The 20,497-nt window shown below is 37.5% G+C and overlaps 1 protein-coding gene across 2 annotated transcripts in view; it reads left to right on the forward strand.

Annotated features, from left to right (window-relative positions):
• The window catches only part of Ykt6 (YKT6 v-SNARE), a 21,396-nt gene extending 8,499 nt beyond the window's left edge, over nucleotides 1-12,897 (forward strand). For both annotated transcript variants that reach the window (XM_071594923.1, XM_071594922.1), the window contains one exon: nucleotides 6,450-12,897. In XM_071594923.1, the coding sequence (XP_071451024.1) occupies nucleotides 6,450-6,587 (138 nt within the window). In that variant the 3' untranslated portion in view covers nucleotides 6,588-12,897. The remainder of the gene's footprint in view (nucleotides 1-6,449) is intronic.
• Nucleotides 12,898-20,497: the final 7,600 nt, after the last annotated feature.

Here is a 20,497-nt window from a genome sequence, read left to right on the forward strand (position 1 = left end):
GCTACAAGACTCGTAAAAACTTTGAAATGGAGCGTAGCTATGTACGGGGCGGAAACGTGGTCATTTAAGCAGGATGACGTAGACTGGAGGCTTTTGAAATGTAGGTTTGGAGAAGAATGGAGAAGGTGAAATGGACAGAGAAGAAAACAAACGAGGAAGTACTTGGTATGCTGGGCGAGGACAGGGGTTTGTTGGGAGCAATCCTATGGAGGCAGGAAAAGTGGCTGAAGGGGGTATTGACCGGCAGCGGGATGTTGAAGACTGTAATTGAGGGGAGAATGTTAGGCAAACGAGGAAAGGGAAGGAACAGGATAGGGATGTTGGACGGGATGAAGGGAGGAAGAAAGTACTCTGAGATGAAGAGGGACCTGATGTAGAGTGGGATGTTGTGTTTTGCTAGGGGCCACAAATTATTTAATTAGTAATCACGTCCATCCAAAAACCTACCTTAACCGGTAGATTACCTAATAATAATAATATATATGGATATATGTATGTATATATATATATATATATATATATATATATATATATATATATATATATATATATGTTGGGTCACGGTAGTCCATTGGGTAGAGCGTTGGACTACTGGACTACTACTCCACCCAAGCTATGTGATTTTTCGGATACCAGATCTTCCTGGGAAACCATAACCGGTACAGGGAAAGGAACTGGCCCCCCTACCCTGATGTGTGAATTTTCACACGCCGTATAGGGCTTAGTACTGGGTGATGTGGGTATCTAATCCATCACCTACTAAACTGACCTTCGGGTTGATTACTGTATTTATGGTTTATATATGTGTATATATATATATATATATATATATATATATATATATATATATATATATATATATATGTATATATATGTGTATATATGTATATGTATATAAAAATATATATGTAAATATATTTATATATATATATATATATATATAAATAACTAACACAATTTAGGCGGGGAAGGGATTACAGGGTTCATCCTTTGACACATCAATAATCTTGCTGAATTCCAATTCATACTCATTAACGACAATTTTAGACATTGGCCTTAAATTGGTGAATGAGTGTATTCAGTAAAGAGCATTACTGTATTTTCCCATCAATAACGAGCACCTTATAATGGGGATCGAGAACTTTGCCCTGATAATTAATTGGATTAGATACCCAGGACTTCATAGTTATCTTGAACATGTATATGCACATCAGTGTGTGCACGTGTGTGTATATATGTATGTATGTATGTATGTATGTATATATATATATATGTATATATATGTATGTATGTATATATATATATATATGTATATATATGTATGTATGTATATATATATATATATATATATATATATATATATATATATATATATATATATATATATACATACATACATATATATACATATATATATATATATATACATACATACATACATACATACATATATACACACACGTGCACACACTGATGTGCATATACATGTTCAAGATAACTATGAAGTCCTGGGTATCTAATCCAATTAATTATCAGGGCTAAGTTCTCGATCCCCATTATAAGGTGCTCGTTATTGATGGGAAAATACAGTAATGCTCTTTACTGAATACACTCATTCACCAATTTAAGGCCAATGTCTAAAATTGTCGTTAATGAGTATGAATTGGAATTCAGCAAGATTATTGATGTGTCAAAGGATGAACCCTGTAATCCCTTCCCCGCCTAAATTGTGTTAGTGTGACAGCCAACTGGTGGAGGCTGTGAGCACCATGCTATCCTTCATGTCACCTTGTCTGGGTTCTTCTTGAGTTTAACTTGTTTACGTTATTAAATTTGCTGTGGAGCCCATGGATCAAGAAGTGATAGTGGAAATGATAATGTAATATTGGGCTACTCTTTTAGTGACGCTAACTGGAAAAGATCAATATTTACTGCAATTTTTAAAAGAAAATTGTCACTTCCCGATGGAAGAGGTGTCTCTTGCACTATGGCCCACTGTGTAGTCTTCAACTTAATTTCGATTCTGTGCAAAAATTATTCCTTATCCAGGAAGGAATTTCTTTGGTTTCTATAACGAGCACATATTAATGTCAACTATTGCTTGCGATTTGGGGTTTTGAAGATGTGGATTCTGGGAACTTAAGTGAATGCAATGGATGCCAAAAATTTGATTCTAGCTTTCAGCTCATGTAAAATTAGGAGATTGTTGGCGCAGTATTCGAAAATGTTGGAGATAATGAAGAAAACAAAGAATGCATTGATACTACGGACAAAAGTGAAGAAATGAAACTGGTCATTTTAAAAATAGTATAGCTCTTGAGTTTGTTGAAACTCTTTTGGATTAGATGGGACAAAATGACTTTGATTGCTGCAATCTCATGACAGCCAGAAAAATAAGAGCTTCAATTAAAAATTATGAATATAGTAAATCAATTAAACAATTAAAAATTACTTCCTATTTGAGAGGATCACAATAAAATGTTTGCCACTTGACTCTGCTAGCCACTTTAATGTTAAACTTTTAAATTATACAACTTTCTAGTTATTTTTCAGTCAAATAAATGCTCATACTTATTTATTGCGGACATTTATAAAAATATTAATAAATACTTTGTGAAAATAAATTTCGACAGCTTTCTATTTTGGGCATTAATTTGTTTTCTAATCACAGTCATTTTTATTTTTTTATTATTTTGATTCATACCAATTGAATTCATTTACATCACAGCCACATTATTCATGCTTATATTATGCATCCATTTGCACAGATAATTGAGAGTTTATGGTATTGAATTCTAATGAATCTTGAGATCAATAGCGAGAAATAAATGGTTATCAAAAACACAAACGAGGATGTGACTCACTGAATATTAGGGAAGACCTTAACATTTTGCATGGTGATAATCTGATCCTGAATCCAGATTAATTTTGTTTTAAAAGGACATATTTTGCCTATTCAATGCCTGTTACTTAGCTTTAAAATATTAATGCTCATGGTGCCTTTCCAAAGAATTGTCACATTTGATCCTTATTCTTTTCCTTTTATCTATCTTATTATGACCCAAGTTGTGTGGGTCAGTCATCAAGGCCTCTAATCATTAAAACTACTACAACTCAAAAGCGTCATAATACGAGGGTAAATTGAAAGGTTCTCAGAATCATCACCAGATGTCAGCACTAGCACAATGAGTTTCCCACGTAGTAATAGGTAGTCCTTTATGAGTAAACATCTAATTCGTCAGTGCTCTGGGAAGAGATCTGAGGTGGGAATGCTTCTCTGTTGTTGTTCCCATGTAGTGATTTGTGAAAATGGAAAGAATTGAGATTCGAGCAGTGATGAAATACTTAGTAAAGAAAGGTAAGAAAGCAAAGGGCATTCATGCAAACTTTCAGAACATTCTGGGGGACTCTCCTCCTTCATATTCGACTGTTGCCAAGTGGACAAATTAGTTTTAAATTTGGTTGGGACAGCTTAGATGATGATCCATGTAGTGGTCGGCCAAAATGTGCCAATACCCCAGAAATTATTGCAAAAGTGCACAAAGTGGTCATGGAGAATCGCCAACTGAAAGTGAGAGAAATCGCCGAAGTTGTAGTGACGCCATCTGAACGGGCATGTCACATTTTAAAGGTGGAATTTGATATGAGATAATTATCTGCAAGATGAGTGCCGCGTCTCTTGACACAGGATCGCAACCACACCAGAATGGAAATTTCTGAAGAATGTTTGACCCGTTTGAAGAGCAACCAACAAGATTTTCTGTGCCAGTTTGTGACCACAGGGCACCTAAATACAAAGCAGCAGTCAAAGCTGTGGAAATATCTTGATTCGCCACTCCCAAAGAAAGCAAAAGCAATATGGTCAGCTAGAAAGGTGATGGCTTCAGTTTTCTGGGGTGCAAAAGGGATTCTGCCAATAGATTATCTTCCCACAGGTCAAACAATTATTGGACAATATTACACTAACCTGCTGGACCAACTACAGCAAAAGATACATGAAAAAAGGCCAGGTTTGGCAAAGAAGAAAGTCATCTTTCATCAAGACAATGCACGTTCCCACATGTGTCATTGCCATGGCAATAATATGTCAATTAAGATACAGATTGTTACCACATTCCTCTGATTTGGCTCCCTCTGACTTCCATCTCTTCCCTAAGCTCATAAAATTCTTCAGTGGACAGAGATTTTCTTTAAACAAAGAACTAATAGCCGAAGTAGACTGGTATTTTGCTGGCCTGTAGTAATCTAATTTTAGAGATAGGATCAAGACATTGGAACATTGGTGGACCAAGTGCATTAGTGTACTGGGAGATTACTTTGAAACAAAATGTTTCATTGAGGTAAGTTGTTAATTTCTATTCCATTCTGAGAACTTTTCAAACTGCCCTCATATTTTGACTCTTAAGTACTTATATCTATATCCCGAGATAGAGTGTTAATGCATACAAATTTTCTCTCGGAAATGATCATAATCCACCAATTTGTGAAATGTTAATTTTTCACAACTGGAACAGTACTTAATATTTAAAATAGTGTTGTTTTTGGCTAATGTTACCAGTTAAATCCTTGGGAACCCAAGTTACACATACTCTTTTCTTGGAAGATATTTTTTTGGAAAATTAGTACATTTATGAAAACCACCAATCAATGAAATCATCTTTTAGGATAAGAGTCACTGTGTTGAATTCACCGTAGAAATTGTTTATTTATTTACAGGAATAACCCTTTTACACAAAGAAAGACAAAAAACATATATTGGTTCCACAATTATAAAAAAATTACGAAGGGGTGCAAATAACTTAAAGATACATACTCGTTATTGGGAATTAAAATATAATTTAAAATTAAAGAAGAATTTTGATTTGCAATGCATGAAAAACATTTTCAGATGATGTACAGGTACGCAAACATACCTAGTGAGGTTAATTGATGTAGGCAGAATGTCAATATTTGATAAGATTCAAATTAAAAAATGGATACAGAATATTAGAAATATGGTATTTGCTACAGGCCAGATGATGGTACAAAATGATAATGATAGACCTTGTGGCATTAATTAGGGAAATTTTCCCAAAGTGCATTAGGAACAAATTATTGACATGTACAGATGTCCACACAGAAATAATTAGCATTCTAAAATTCATCAGATATTTTTAATAACATTTTTTTATGGGATCCCGGTGGGATAGAAAGTAGGTCAATACAATCGCAACCGTTGGCATCTCTCATAATCTGGCATATAGGCGTGTAATAAAGTGTGATTTAGCACATGTAATCTAATTTCAAAGAGTGCTTTATACATTTTGCTATATGAAGGAACTCTGAAAGATATTGCACTTGGGAGTTCTAAGGAATCAATCTTGTTATGCAGTAATTTGTAAAGAAAACTTATTCATATTTCTAAACTTATGTAAGGAGGGACGATTTAGTAGACGTAACATTTCATGATAACTATAAAGATCTTTGTGAAGATTGAATTTAAATGCAATTATGTGCACGAATTTTCTTTGAACACATCCAATTTTATGAACATGGAGTTTGTAGTTAGGTGACCAAACGGTAGAGCAGTATTCACAGAATGACAAAACTGATGAAATGCAAAAAGAATGGAAATAAAAAAAAAGGAAAAAAAATAGAATTTTGAAAAAAAAAAGAAAAATTATAAAAAAACTCTAAATTTCACTATGAAGAGTTTTATTGCACAGCTCAGATTTCAATGAGTTACGTCTGCTTTGGATTAATTTTCAAAATACCTGGTGTAATTGAACTGGAGGGCAAGGCATGGATCTGACATGGGAGGTCATACAGGGTTCGTCCGGAAAATAAGTGTACTGACTCCTGGGCTGGGCGCGCCTGGAGCGGCGCGCCCAGCACCGCTCTGACGGGCTGCGATTGGAGGGGGGTATGTTGGCGAGCTCTGTTAACGCGAACCTCCACGCTTCGACCCACGTCACGGAACGCGATGCCGAAGTTTTTGGAGCAGCGTTATTCCATCAAATTTGCGGTAAAGCTTGGGAAATCGTCTACCAAAACTGTCGGTATGATTAACCAGGCTTACGGGGAGTCAGCCATGTCCAGAAACATGATCTTTCGGTGGCACAAGATGTTCGTGGAGGGCAGAGAAGAGGCCGTGACGACGAGTCTTCGAGAGGTTCCCGATGATGCCTTCGCGGGAGCGTTCCAGGAATGGGAACGCCGCTGGAACAAGTGTATCGACTCACAAGGGTCCTATTTTGAGGAATATTAGCTTAAGACATGTAAAAGTGTAATAAATATTTTTTCCTGAGCTCAGTACACTTATTTTCCGAACGAACCCTGTATGAATAAGAGGTGAGCGACCGCACTCCTCCCTCTTTCATTTCTGAGGCTTCTCGTGGGCAGTGCATGGTGCGAGAGGGTGCCCTCCCCTCTGTTACCACTCTCTTTCTCTCTCTCTCTCTCCCAACCAGCACAACACGATTGAGGCAGTCCTGGATCGAGGTGAGAAACTGGATGACCTCGTAGCGAAATCAGAGGGGCTGAGTCTCCAGTCGAAGGCCTTCTACAAAACAGCACGCAAAACCAACAGTTGTTGCAGTTTAGGATAGTACTCCAAAAGCAGGAATGTTGTGAGGTGTGAGAATGTTGTTTGTGTGCTTGGGTGTGTGTGTCTGTGTTGGGCCCTCATGCATTCCGAGGTGTCCGCAATGTGCAAGGACTGAGCACGTCTATGTTAATTCTAGCATATTTATTGTCATCAAATATCCATTGGACTAAGTTCTATGTTTGATCTCACCTGATCATGCCTGGTTTTATTTCAATATTCTATTCAAAATTCATTGAGTGATGCCATTGTTCTGTGAGTCAAATCCACTGGTGACCATTATTTCTCCTAAGACAAAAAGAAGGCTGAAAAAAATATATAAATATTCCTCGAGTCCCGCAGAAGAGCTTGAAACATGTGCTTTGCATGTATATGTATATATATATATATATGAAATTATTATTTTCATGTGACATTAAAAAAAATGGTAAAGTCATTCTGGTGAAAGTACATATTTAATCTTTGATGATAAATGTAACACTGTGTTGTATCCTATGTGTGCAGTAAACATAGAGGACTATAAAAGATGTTAGACTGTCAGAGGAAGTTGTAATTGCAAATTATTCTGAAGTCTTTGTACTGCATGTAATTTAGCATGTCCATTCCATAATTGAATATTTAACAGTTAGCACCAGAGTTTGACCAGCCAGTCAATTGATCTCTTGTTGACCAGTAAAAATTCTTTAAGTGAAGTGAGAAACATTATTATATGATAATGGAATTGTTACTATCATTTGAAATTTTATGTTAAGTGTTTGGCTCCCTTCATGAAGTTTTAAGGTAAGTCTGTTTGCCGGCACATGCTATTGTTTCCTAGGAGAACACCATGGATAGATTTAAAACAGCTATGTGTAATTACGTTATTGTGAAAAGCTAAATAACTCTCCATTGGGGTAATTAAAGGGAATATTTAATCAAAATAATTTTCTTTTATAGTGTAATTACATGTAAAAGTTTAACCTTCTCCAATTATTTTTCTCTGTAAAAATAGTAAGCATTGATGTATAATAGCTAGTGTTTAAAGTAGATGCCTGACTGAAATCTATACATGTAAATTGTGTGTTGGATATAATGTTATTCTGTGAGTAATATTTAGAAACAGCCGCTTAATGGAATTCTATTTATTTCTGAATATTGACCACTAGTAACTTAACTCAAGTGTTAATTATAAAAGACATTTTGTGCATGAATACAGCCTAGATTATTCACACAAACAGAAGTAGTAATCCAGTCGATTCAGTGATAACAAAGTTTGTTGCGGTCAACGTCAATACATGTGGTATTCCAATTTTGAGGCAAATAATAATTTATGTAACAGTATCATTCCGAAAGCTTGTCATGTATAATCTATTGTTTTTGATATTTTCCTATGGGATGTTTTTTCATATTTGGAGAGCTACTGGGAGAAGTTCTTGTTACCTGTCTTGTTCGTTGTTCATAAATTTTATGCTTTTTGGAGATATGTTCTGGCAAGTGCTGGCAGAACTTGAATTTTTAAATTTTTCGAGAGCTTAGTTCAGTCATTGGCTCATTCACAGTAGTGTGTGTTCTTAATGGCAAGTCAATTGACTCAATTGGTGTTGGCTGGTCAAAGAGACGGCTTTGGAATGCAGTGTCTTATGTGCAAATGTTAGCGAATCCTTCAAGCTGGATGGTGTTCTTTTTGCTGTCTGTGGCCACACTCCTCTCTCCCTCCATTGGGACCAAAGGGGTGCAAAGGGTATCTCTCCGTCGATCACATGGTAAAATGTGGTGGGTGCTCAAGGCACTGCATGAATTAAATGTCAGCCAGAGCGTGATTCGTTGAGGTCATATTTTGCCCTTGCGTTTTTGTATGACTTGTGTTTGCAGTGAAAGTACATATTTGTGTGTACTTGTATAGGGAACTCCTTTTGCATTGGATGGGCCATAAGAAAGGAGTGCGGCAACGTTGCTTTTTGTCCAATGGTGCTGCATCAGTCCTTTTGAGATGTGGGAAAAGGCAAAGAGGAATAACCGGAAAGAATGAAGGCTTGTGTTACCGAATTTTATTGGGTGATTGACTCACTGCAGAAAGGTGGTACAATATACAAATGTGTTTAATTTCTTGGCTGTTTATTTGCAATGCTGATGCGAAATTATGTTCCTCTTGATCCTTGTAAATTTATTAGGATTGAAAATGCGGATAGTTGAAGACATTTAACTGTAATATCGAATGAAGTTTTGGGAGACTATATTCTATTTTTTTGGGTAGAGTTTTTTAATGGTGAAAGTTACTCCTTGGTGATGAATTGATGGCATTCAATTAGGTTACCATGTGTTTTTTTTGGATTAATGGCGCTGATCTCTGCAGCCTCCTGAATGGGTAAAATCATTCTTACCAAAGTATAGTCTTATGGGAAAGCAGTTAATCTCTAAGTATCTAGTCTGTAGATTGAAATTAATCCAAATATGGGTGTTAATTTGATGGAGCTCTTTGTTATTCAGACTGCTGGTGTTTTTAGACGAAACTGCAATTTCATCCATGTCTGTTAGTATTGAGAGATTCGAAACAGCATTTCAGTAGTGCCCTTGCAGAGCAAAAAAAATATTTAGAAATGCATGGAGTTAACAAAATGCATCAGGCTATTGCATACAGACATAGTCTATTGAGAAAGCCCAGAAAAGGATTATAATCTATTGGAATTTCAGATAGCTAGCTTGGGGCTTCCTGTGAATTAATCATGTTTTTTTTATGTCCTAATGCCTTTGATGGGAAACTTTGTCACTTTCTTTGCGTTGCGACTGTTGTTTCAGCAGTGCAATTGATGTTTTTGACTTTTTATAGGATGTGATATTACAGTGGATCCCTATTCTGGTGTACTTTGGGACAGGAATAATCGTAGGGAATTGATAAGTAGGATATTGGGAGAACAGAAATTTTGAAGCATTTTATGAATTCAAATACTTAGTCTCTTATTGAAAGTAGAGCTTATGCTTCATTATAATAATGCAGGTATCATATGCAACTCTGCTGGAGGCTATGCATGCATTGTATTGAGGTGGACTTCAGACTAGACAGCCATAGTCTTTATTTCTGACGTCAACATTTGAGGTAAATGGCTGGAGATATATGCATGAAAAAGGTGCTGTGTTACTTACGCAGAAGTGGTAGTCCTGGTTAGGAGCTCATGATTGTGTTATTCTCATGCATTACATAGCAATTTCCATTGAGCCACCTATTGTTTTGAATGATAGCCAATAAAAAAACAAGCACTTGAATGAAAACATTGAATGCCCTTGTTTGTATATAGGGAAAGATTTTTGGATTGTTATTCTGAGCAAATAGTCTTCTTTAAAGGTAGGCAGATTATTTGTCCGCTTGAAATTCCCATGAAGACATTTTGTATCATTAAAGAGCTAACAGTGTATGATGATTCAGACTTTATGTCATTAAGTTTATAGAATTCATATTTATTTTAAGGCCAGTAATGACAGCAAGCAAGTTTGATACATTTGTTTGAATTAGAGAGTAAAGTTAGCCAGAATCCTCAAGAGCTAGTCATCGTGGATGGAGTCTAAATTATGAAAGAGAAGTTTTCGTTAAAATTGAGAGAGTTTTAATAATATATGTCCAAGAGTCATTCTGCTGTGCATTGAATTACTTGATTCACATGACGAACCAGGTTTCCAAAAGTTATGCTAGTAATGTGACCTTATGGTAATCAACTGATATGCTTGTGTTGAAGATGGCACTTTAGGCCAAGAAATTTTATAAAATCTGATTAACATATTTTCAGATATTAATTATTGCATAGATATTACATTATTTTATTGGTTTTAAAGCCACAATTCCAATCCTTGAGTTGCATTACTGAGGACAGTGCAGTGAGAAATTCATGCTCGAAAAATCACATTAATTGCATCTTTGTGAAATGCTTTTTCTGGATTTGGATTGATGTGTTTAATTGTTTTTTTTAACTGATATCATATGTAATTGCTCGTAGTGAGTAGAAAATTGTTCCATTGCACAGGATCTATGATTTGGCTGGCATGGAAACAGACTGGCCCCCTTCAGTTTTACCCAGGCTGTGACATTTTGGGATATCGGATTGTGATGGAAAAATGCAGGTAGCACTTTTGAAAGGAACTCCCTGCCTCAGTGTGCACTTTGATGTGTTGTGTTTGGGCAGAGAACAGCTTGAACTTTATCTTTTCCAATTAGTCCAGACTAAGGATTAATGAGTGCCAGAAGTTCAAAGAAATTGAGCCAATGTCTCTAAAATTAAATTTATTTAATGACCTTATTGGGGCAAGATTTGGACTTTAAAGTCCCTTCTACCACCTGACCCCTTGGACGTTACATTGAAAACAATTACAAACATCCATGCCCTCGGTGGAGACAAACCCACCCCGCAAAGAAAGAGTAATGCGGCAGAGGATGGGAAAGATTTGTCCGGCTAGTGTTAAAAAACTTTCCTCTGTGTAATATTAGTCGACTTTGATTTTATTTTACATGAAGGTTGTGAGAAACATTTGGTGTTAGAAAAAGAGATGCAGCTCTTGGCACCTTTACGAAATAGTTGACGGCAATGAAAACATCCAACCATTTATAAAAAATAAGTACTGATGACAAGCTGGGGACATAATGCCACTTGGTTATGTTATTTGGCATTATTTAAGACTCTTGTCATCTCCAGTACTATCAAATTTGACTTGTTATAACAGGTATTGGCTACATTAAAGAGATAATCAATGGAATGGGAATCCACTGTGAATCCATATTTGATTTAATGTGTGTTATAGGTAGCTGAGATGCATGTCAACATACTCATTAGCATTTGAGTATGGTGTGCACTGCCTTTAGTGTGACATGAGAGCTTCTTGAAGCAAGTGCAATGATGGAAGAGGTTTTGCAATCCTCTGACATGATGAATTTTGAAGTATTTGAATTACCAGAAGTCAACTAAAGTTATTTTTGTACACAGTCATTGTTAACTATGGATGATTTTGAGTACAAAGTGTACTTTTATGATTCAAGTATTTGAATTATTAATACAGTGTTGAGTGGGTTTACAATAACACCCTATGAGAGTAACTGATGAGAACCATATCTTGGAAGTAGCACCAGTCTTCCATCGCTTTGGCTCCAGTGGGTCTTATTTGGGTGCTTCAATTTTGTATGAAGCTCTGCGATAGGCATTTTATAGATTGCTGACAGATTTAGTGTCACAATGAATCTCTTCAAGTCCCATTCATTTGGTTGAAACTAGTGCAGTTGTTTTTGACTCACAAAATAATTTGGATGGCATCAGAAAGGGTCCTTTCCCCTCAACACCTTGCAATCACGTCATTCTGTGCTCTGCCATTCTACTCCCTCCCTCTTGTATGCACCAGCATTCCCTCATCTTGCCTACCAGCACCTCTGCGGACAGCGTGTCCCAGGCAGCAGCCAGGTGCTACCAATACCACGACTGGCCCATGGCATTTGTGATTAAAATTGAAATACATGCATCACTTATTGCGATTGATGACGTTGCTCCCGGCTTTGGTGTTCAAACTCATGGTTCACGTACCCATGCAAAATTACCATGGTCCACACCACTTGTGGGTGCCCCAGACTAGTGTATTCACCAGGTGATAGTTTACCCAGATGTGCAGCCAAAGATAATCTTTAAAAAGAGATATTGGCCAGGAGAGAAAGACTACATTTCATTCCTTAATGAATTTCCCTGCCTCCTTGTTCCATTGTAAACCTCTTGGCTTACACAAATGGTGCTCTATAAAAATGTATAACTTTGTGTTACCTGATTATTTCAACACCTCAATAGTTCCTGCTGGATCATATTTGTAATATTGCAGTTGATTAATTATACTTATGTAAGAGTGAAGCTGAGTGCTTGAACTTAATTTGTTTCCTGTGTGACATGGAGCTCATGTGACATCAACATTGATGGTTATCAATCTTAGGATGGATTGTGGCAGCTCTCCTGAGTCCTGTACCCTGCCAATCTCTTCATACCTTGAATCAGCATTCCTACATTTGTTATGCACACTTTGAAAAAAGTTGCAGCATCATGTGCAGAGCTAAATGTAATGAATTACTGTGTTCTCTTAACTTTCCTGCAGCATGAAAGCTGTGGTGGATGCTGCAGTTTCTCTCAGCATAAATATATTGTCAAATCAAGATGAACTGTAATTAACTCTGTGACCGTATCGGTGAGGTGTCATGAAGTGTGAAACTTAGTCTGTAAAATGTATTAGAGATATTTAATTTTACATTATTCTGGCTCTTTGTACATTATGGAAAGGAAACAAACTATGCAAATTTCACTTGAATAGAGATTTATTCACGACCCGGGTTTCAAACACTTAATGTCATCTTCAGGTGAAGATGACATTAAGTGTTTGAAACCCGGGTCGTGAATAAATCTCTATTCAAGTGAAATTTGCATAGTTTGTTTCCTTTCCATCATGGATAAATTTCACAGGGTTAACCCTAATACCGTTCGGTTTGTTCTTTGTACATTATTTTTTTACAATATTTTTTCTATACACTACACATTTTTATGTTTACATTTGAAGTTTGTATGAATTCGTAATTTTAATTGTTAGAAATATTTTTAACTTGTTGCAATTTATAGGACCAATAGTGTTTTTTTTGAGGAATGTGCCAGATCCCAATGTTAGGATTGAAAAAAGCCAAATTTTTTGTTTCATTTACTCTATTTGTACCCCATTGTGTTCACTTGTATGAAGTGAAAGTATTTATCTCAGAGACAGATGTCTTGATTAAGAATATTTGATTGACTTATCATGAATTCATTGTTATATCCTGAGTGCTCTTGGACTTCTGATGCCTTTATCCTTTATTTATCATAGAATATAAAATTCCAGCTCACTAAATTGATAGCTTTAGCCTATGTTATCATTGAAGGGAGCAACAGTTCTGTTTTAGTTAAATTTATGAGTCATGGTGTTTATTAGCAATTGACCCTGTATATTAATTTTTCAAGACTGTTAGGTGGCAAGACACTTGAGTGAATGATATGTGTTTTTCGATCATCTCCTCCTGCATTTTATTTCACAGGGTTCTTAATGAATTGAGTCTGTTATGAAGTGCCCCCCTGAAGGATGGAAATTTTATAACCCACGTTTGCCGATGCATCTGCCTTCCTATAATGTTGGTGCTCTTTCTGTCAAAATTAATCAAGCCTGTAGAACTGAGGGTCATAGCTGTTGGCATTCATGTTCCTTAGGGGAAATTTGCATGCCGCGGTTAGTTGACCCTGGGGGTGCAGGAGCATGGCCTGTGGGAATTTTCTGGAAGGGGGGTTGAGGGTGAGAGATGACTGAATTCCTACTTTGTTGAGCAACAGAGGACCTTGTGGTTGCGGTCACACAAAGGAAGACAGATCAGCCCACTCACTTTGTTGTGAAAGCTTGGGAATAATTAACTCTTTGTTTGAGGAGATGAAACATTGCCAGTAAGTGCTTTCTTTCATGGAAGAGTCATTGGGAGTTTATCATCATAAAATGGTTAGCTGGGATGTTGATTTGTTTAAGAAAAAGTTGAATGAAAAATACAAACAATTAGGCAAATTACCTTTTTTTTCCTGAAGAACGAGGCAATGTGCCACATGCCTTGTTACTTGCCCAGCCACTCGTGATTTTTCAGAGTTGTATACAGTTGTGGTGCTTGGTGGGGAAATTATTGAACTTTGGTGGAAGAGAAGGTGAGCCGGGAGAGGTGTTTTTTAATCTGCAGTTAGAACTTGACGATTAGCAGGAGTGCCATTGAAGTAATGTGGGTAGGCATTGGGGTGGGGGAGTGATATGCTTTAGGAATGATGGATTCCTGAGCAGAAAAGTCCACTTTTTAAAAATAATCTGCCCTATGTATCACCTAAATTCGCTTTCATTCGATTACAAAACTAAATAGTCATGTTACATTTATGCAAAAAAATTTCTTTGTAATATCTGCTATTCATAAGAAGACATGGTAAAGAATAGTATTTTATTTGAGAGCTCCTCTTATCTGAGCAAAGTTTCTTGGACATGAAGGTTTTCCCAGCAATTCTTGAGTACAAATGGTTCATGAACAACACAGCAGTTAGGGAGCTCTGCCCACCTACCAATATCTTTTTATGAGCAAAATGTCTGCCATACACCCCTGATCAGTCTTTAAACCCATTGGTGATATCTGTAATTTATTGAGCAAGTTTGTCATGGGAGATCAAGGACCTCAATTTATTGTAATAGTTCTCAACATAAGAATTTCAACCTCATTTATTGATTTCATTGGAGATATGCTAACAGCATGCTGTAGCTTTTTTTGTCTTTTGCTGTCCAACATCACGGTAGACCTTAAATGTGATCATTCCTGGCATCACTTTTTTTTTTAATGCTTGCATAATGCTTTTTTAATGCTTCTTTGAGTGTTTTTTTTTTCACATCATGGATTGAAGGTTTTCAGATTAATTTTTTTAATTTGATGAAAGAGATATTTCACTTCAGTAAATAACCAATGTTGTAAGCTTGTGAATTAACTCTTTATTGAAATGGATGCTGCCCTAACTCGAGCAAGAAAGAGCTGTATGACAACTAACTTGGAGCTGCAAATGGCCCACGTGCTCTCTTCACTTGAGCGAACTTGTTCCTCCCACGCAACATTTTCTGTATGACTCACCTTCATTTTGGCTGGTGGATTTGAATCACTTGGATGAAAATACTGTAACAAACCAGATGGGGTGGAATCCATTTTGATTTTAAAATCGATGCTTAGTGGCATTGCACCCATGTCTTTCCTGCGAAAGGCATAGATGGACCATTTGAAACTTCATAACAAGTGGAACTCCAGGGAATGTAATATAAAACAGATTTGCTAAGCAAGTGAGTCAAGATACATAAATTTTCAAATACTTGATCTGTTTCATGCTCTCAAGCGGAGATTTTATTTTTAACTTAATTTTAAAGATCAATAGTGAGGTTTGAAGGTGCAGAAAGGACTAACTTCAGGGACCAAAATGCATAGTATGGGTGTTGAGAGTTAGTTTTTTCTGATCTTGTAAATGGACAAGGGTTTGGAAGGCAGCTGTCCCGCTTGTACTCTGGATAGCCGCCTCCTATTAAGCCCGAGGATCAGAGGACTGCAAGAAAAGTGAAACCTGGACAGTGAAGCTTTCAAGTCATTTATTTTACAAATAAAAAAAGTGTCTGTATTCTTATTGCTTGAGTGATTTTTTTATTCCTAAATGGTAGTTGAATTTGTGTCAATGTTATTTTTGTGGGAAATGTATACATGGATGTATGAATATATCATGTTGAGAGATACTGTGTTTCTCTTTATTAAATCCTTAAAACTAGTGTGCTCACGGGCGAAAATGGAGGATGAACCAGTCTGATTACAACTGACTCTTCTTGATCCAGATGCATCTTCCTTAAAATTGATGTGTGTCCAAATACTAAGATGCGGTGGGTATTTTTTTTACTTCCCCGAATCAACCCTTTGTTCATATTAAAATATCTATGAAGGGTTTCATAGCATTCTTTATATTCTGATTTTGTAAAAAAAATGCATTTTAAAAAATTCCGAGCAAATACAGGGTTCGTCCGGAAAATAAGTGTACTGACTCCTGGGCTGGGCGCGCCGCTGCAGGCGCGCCCAGCACCGCTCTGACGGGCTGCGATTGGAGGGGGGTATGTTGGCAAGCGACGCTGAAAAAGGCAGTCGGCTCTGAGCTGTGGTGTAGTGAGGAGCTCTGTTAACGCGAACCTTCACGCTCGACCCACGTCACGGAGCGCGATGCCGAAGCAGCGTTATTCCATCAAATTTGCGGTAAAGCTTGGGAAATCGTCTACCGAAACTGTCGGTATGATTAACCAGGCTTACGGGGAGTCAGCCATGTCCAGAAACATGATCTTTCGGTGGCACAAGATGTTCGTGGAGGGCAGAGAAGAGGTCGACGACGAGTCTTCGAGAGGTTCCCGATGATGCCTTCGCGGGAGCGTTCCAGGAATGGGAACGCCGCTGGAACAAGTGTATCGACTCACAAGGGTCCTATTTTGAGGAATATTAGCTTAAGATATGTAAAAGTGTAATAAATTTTTTTTCCTGAGCTCAGTACACTTATTTTCCGGACGAACCCTGTATGTCATTTTTGGCTCATGAGTTGCATTAATTTTTACTTTTTCTAATTTTTCAGCTTCCTAGTTGGAAAAGCACTTTTGCATTAATATTGAAAGGCAGAGTAAAATAATGAAAACTCTCATGCAACAACTTGGCAAAAAATACTAGTAGTACTTGGGAAAGTGAATGTAGGAGATATGGTAAAGAAGGAATGAGTGTATTCTTGACTGAGTGCGAATTGGATGCCTTTATATACAAGGAAAAGATTACATGAAAGAAGTGTGCCTCACTGGTTTGGTCACCTCGAGAGAGTTCGGATTGTATGCGAGTTGAATGACCAAACAAAACTGATATGTAAGACTTGATGATTTTCAAAACCACAAATGATAATGGAGCAAATGGTATGCGTGACCCATAGATGGTGTCAAGGTCCCACCCAAAAATTTGAGTACATTGATTAGTAATATACTGAATATGTGCACAACTTCTTTGAGGTGAACACTATTTGTTTTTATTGTGCTACCAAGTTAAACAGCATATCTGGATAAATAGTTTTCAATTAACATTGCAGCTGATAACAATGTTCATCATTGGTGACAGGCAAGTAGAAAGGGGAAATAAAAGTTCTTATTTTTTTAACATTAACAACAGCTTCCATCGCATGTAATTGAATCATTTTGCTCTGTAAAGTTACAGTTGAGTACAATTCAGTTACAGAAAAGTGCAGGTATAAATCATTAACCAAAATAATCAGTTGCATTTAATATCAGGAATGTAAGCAAAAATATACTTCACACACTCTCAGGCTCCACTTCATGGAATTGCTTCATTGTCCATATTAAATGAGTTTTGAATTTTCCAAAGACTTTTTTTAAGGTACAACCCGCTCACCAACTTGCGGCATCATCTGGTACAAGTACGTTTAACTTGAACCTCATGATTTCTCAAGTCAGTGAAATGTGTTGCACCTGAAAAGAAAGTTGGTGGAAAATTAAACTCATTTCATACGGACAAGTAAGCAAAAGTGCATACTGTGAAACTGAACCATTTCATTGCATAACCAAAATTTAAGAGAACTTCATGATGCAGTCATCTAACATGTTGGTCATTGAATAAGTCCTTAGGAAAATATAGATAAATTATTTTGGGTAGTTTTTATTTTTCAACCATCTCCTTTTAGCTCGATACACTTTTCGCTGAGTTTCTCCCACTATTTTAAGCCAGCCATAAAGTACGATTCCGGAATTTTCCTCTAAATAGGCATGTGTTTCATATATTTACCCTTCCACCCTTGCTTCCTCTCCAACTCTGACAAACCCCTTCCCTGCCCTGAGGGTATATGCGCAAAGTTGGCCTCTATGAGAACCACCTAATAATGAGGTCCAATGTCAAAACCTACGTCAGGTTCTAAATTAAGTATGTGTGTAATTACAAAGTTACTTATTTCAACCGGAGCAGATGTGCCATTAACTTAACCCAATTTGGCTTTGATCTCTTTCTGTGTTCAGCCTTTCAAAGAGAAATGTTTAATCACCGCACAAAACTAATTTTTTTTTGCATTTTACTTAATCAAAAAAAGTTTGTTGCTTCAATCAACTATACAAATAAAACCCCTTGATGAATAAAGTTAAAACTTTAACAGCAGTCTAGTAAGAGATGACGTAAACCTTTTCCAATTACTACAAGTGCTCTCTCTCCAAGTGATATGAATTTGAGGGAATGATGAGGAATTTTTAAGGGATCATTGAACAACTTAAGAATCACTTCCTCAAGCCATAGTAACTTCCATATTACTCTCAGCATGCCTAACAGATGTGAGCTGTGAATTGCCATCTTAACCTAACCCTGAGCAACATTTGATAACAAACGCATTAGTCCACACTATCACTGGCATCAAAGGAAGCGTGGACAGCAGTCGATATCTTTGCATCGAAAGTTCTAAAGGACCTATGAATCAAAGAGCAGGAGAGAAAGGCAAATGAAGATAGAATATACAAGAAAGAAGAGTATAAGAGGAAAACCAGAAGAAAGAAGAGCATCCTGAACCCCTAATCTTGCCGTGAACATCATGGCAAGGAGGGGGGAGTAAGGATGTCGCTAAACAGATGAAAGAGCTAGCAAAAGCTACCGCCCCTCCACGAAGTAATGCCTGATGGCAGTTCCGCGGGGGATTAGGCTTGGATGTAGAGAGGGTAGTTTTTTACTTGGTATGGGTCGCCAGGGCTGACTCCGGCCGCGTTCCAATACATCCAGGAACCCGTGGTTATTCACCTTACGGTGACTTCGAGACCAAACCAAGCCCAATGTCGTGCTTATCCTTGTGTGTGGTGTAAGTGCGTGCATAAAGAGCATTTTCCCTTCCCTCTTTAAGAAAAAAAAACACTATCACTGGCACACACTTGTTAATATTGGAGTCCCCATTTCCAGAGTGAGCATTTTCTTGAAGACAGAGTGACAGCAATGCTCTTGCAGTACATGCAGTGCTATTTCTTCAAACCAGGAGTTTCAAAACACTCCAAGAAAAACCTCTGGGATGAGACAAAATCACCATTATAGTGGCAACTCTACCCTAGGCTGCACTGCAGTGATTTTATTGGTTCTTGCAGAATATCTTGATTCCTTGGTTGCCCTTCGCATCGCCAAGTCAACTGATTTCCTTGCTGCATTCAGTTTCAAAGGCCAAAAGTGAGCAATGATGACCATTGAGGCCAGGCATTTTGATCTTAATCACTCAAGAAGGTAATCAAAGCTGAAGCATAGAGGTTTATACTGAGACCAAGTCAAAACATTATGAAAAGAAACTGAAGGCTTCATGCCATTCATTATGAATGGAAAGCTTCAGTTTTTCAACATAGCACTATGAAACTTTCATAGGTGTTCTAGGTCTATTCCAAATTTAGAAAGAATTATTTTTTCCCAGATAGAAGGATGGGTGGCGGTTTCTTTGGCTGTGCTCGAGGGAAAATTAGGGAAGTCCAGTGGCAGTTGGCCCCCATCCTTTGCGGAGTGCAGATCTTTCATTTGCAAAACCTATATAATGTGACCTCTTTACACTTCATCTTGAACCAGCTACTGGAACAGTGCTAAGCTATCAAATTTTGCACGAAACTGGGCAAAACCGGGATAGAGACTCATGCTATGCGCAAAACAGCTTATGGTGATAATGCCAAGGGTGATGGATTGGATGTTTTTTAGTGGGTGGTAGAGGAGATGTTGAAGATGCCAAACGTTCAAGAAGCCCTTCGACCTCAAGATGACAAAAATCTTGTAGAGTGAGGATTTTATTGGACAAGGGTACCTGATTAAGTATTCGCACACTTTCTAATGAACTTGGCATCCTTAAGAGTGATGTGCATTGACATGAGGCGAAATCATGGCATGAGGAAGGTGCGTGTGCAAAGTTGGTGCCACGAGTACTCTCGGACGAACAAATGGAAACTCGCTCGCGGATCTGCCAAGAGTTTCTCGACCCTGCCTCGGCCACTCTACCGCTCTGATGTTACTCCACCAGATTTCCTCCCATTCCCTTGCCTCAAATCCGTGCATGCTGAAAGGGTGTCGCCATGGCTTGGTGGAAGCGTCACAACAGGCTCTAATGAGGGAGATTAGCAGCATTCCGGGCGCTGCCTTCCAGAAGACGTACATGGCATGGAAAACCTGCTGGCAGCAATGTGTGGATCCACAACGGGGGCTACTTTGAAGACTTTTGGGTGAATCTATCAATTTTAGCAATAAATTTTTTTAAATCGCCTCAGTCCCACCACTTTTGGGACAGACCTTGTATTGATGCAAGAATATTCTCCCTTATCATGCCTGCAAATGAAATT

Source organism: Hetaerina americana, unplaced genomic scaffold (genome assembly GCF_022747635.1).
Source record: "Hetaerina americana unplaced genomic scaffold, ioHetAmer1.1.p SCAF_7, whole genome shotgun sequence".
Lineage (NCBI taxonomy): Eukaryota > Metazoa > Arthropoda > Insecta > Odonata > Calopterygidae > Hetaerina > Hetaerina americana.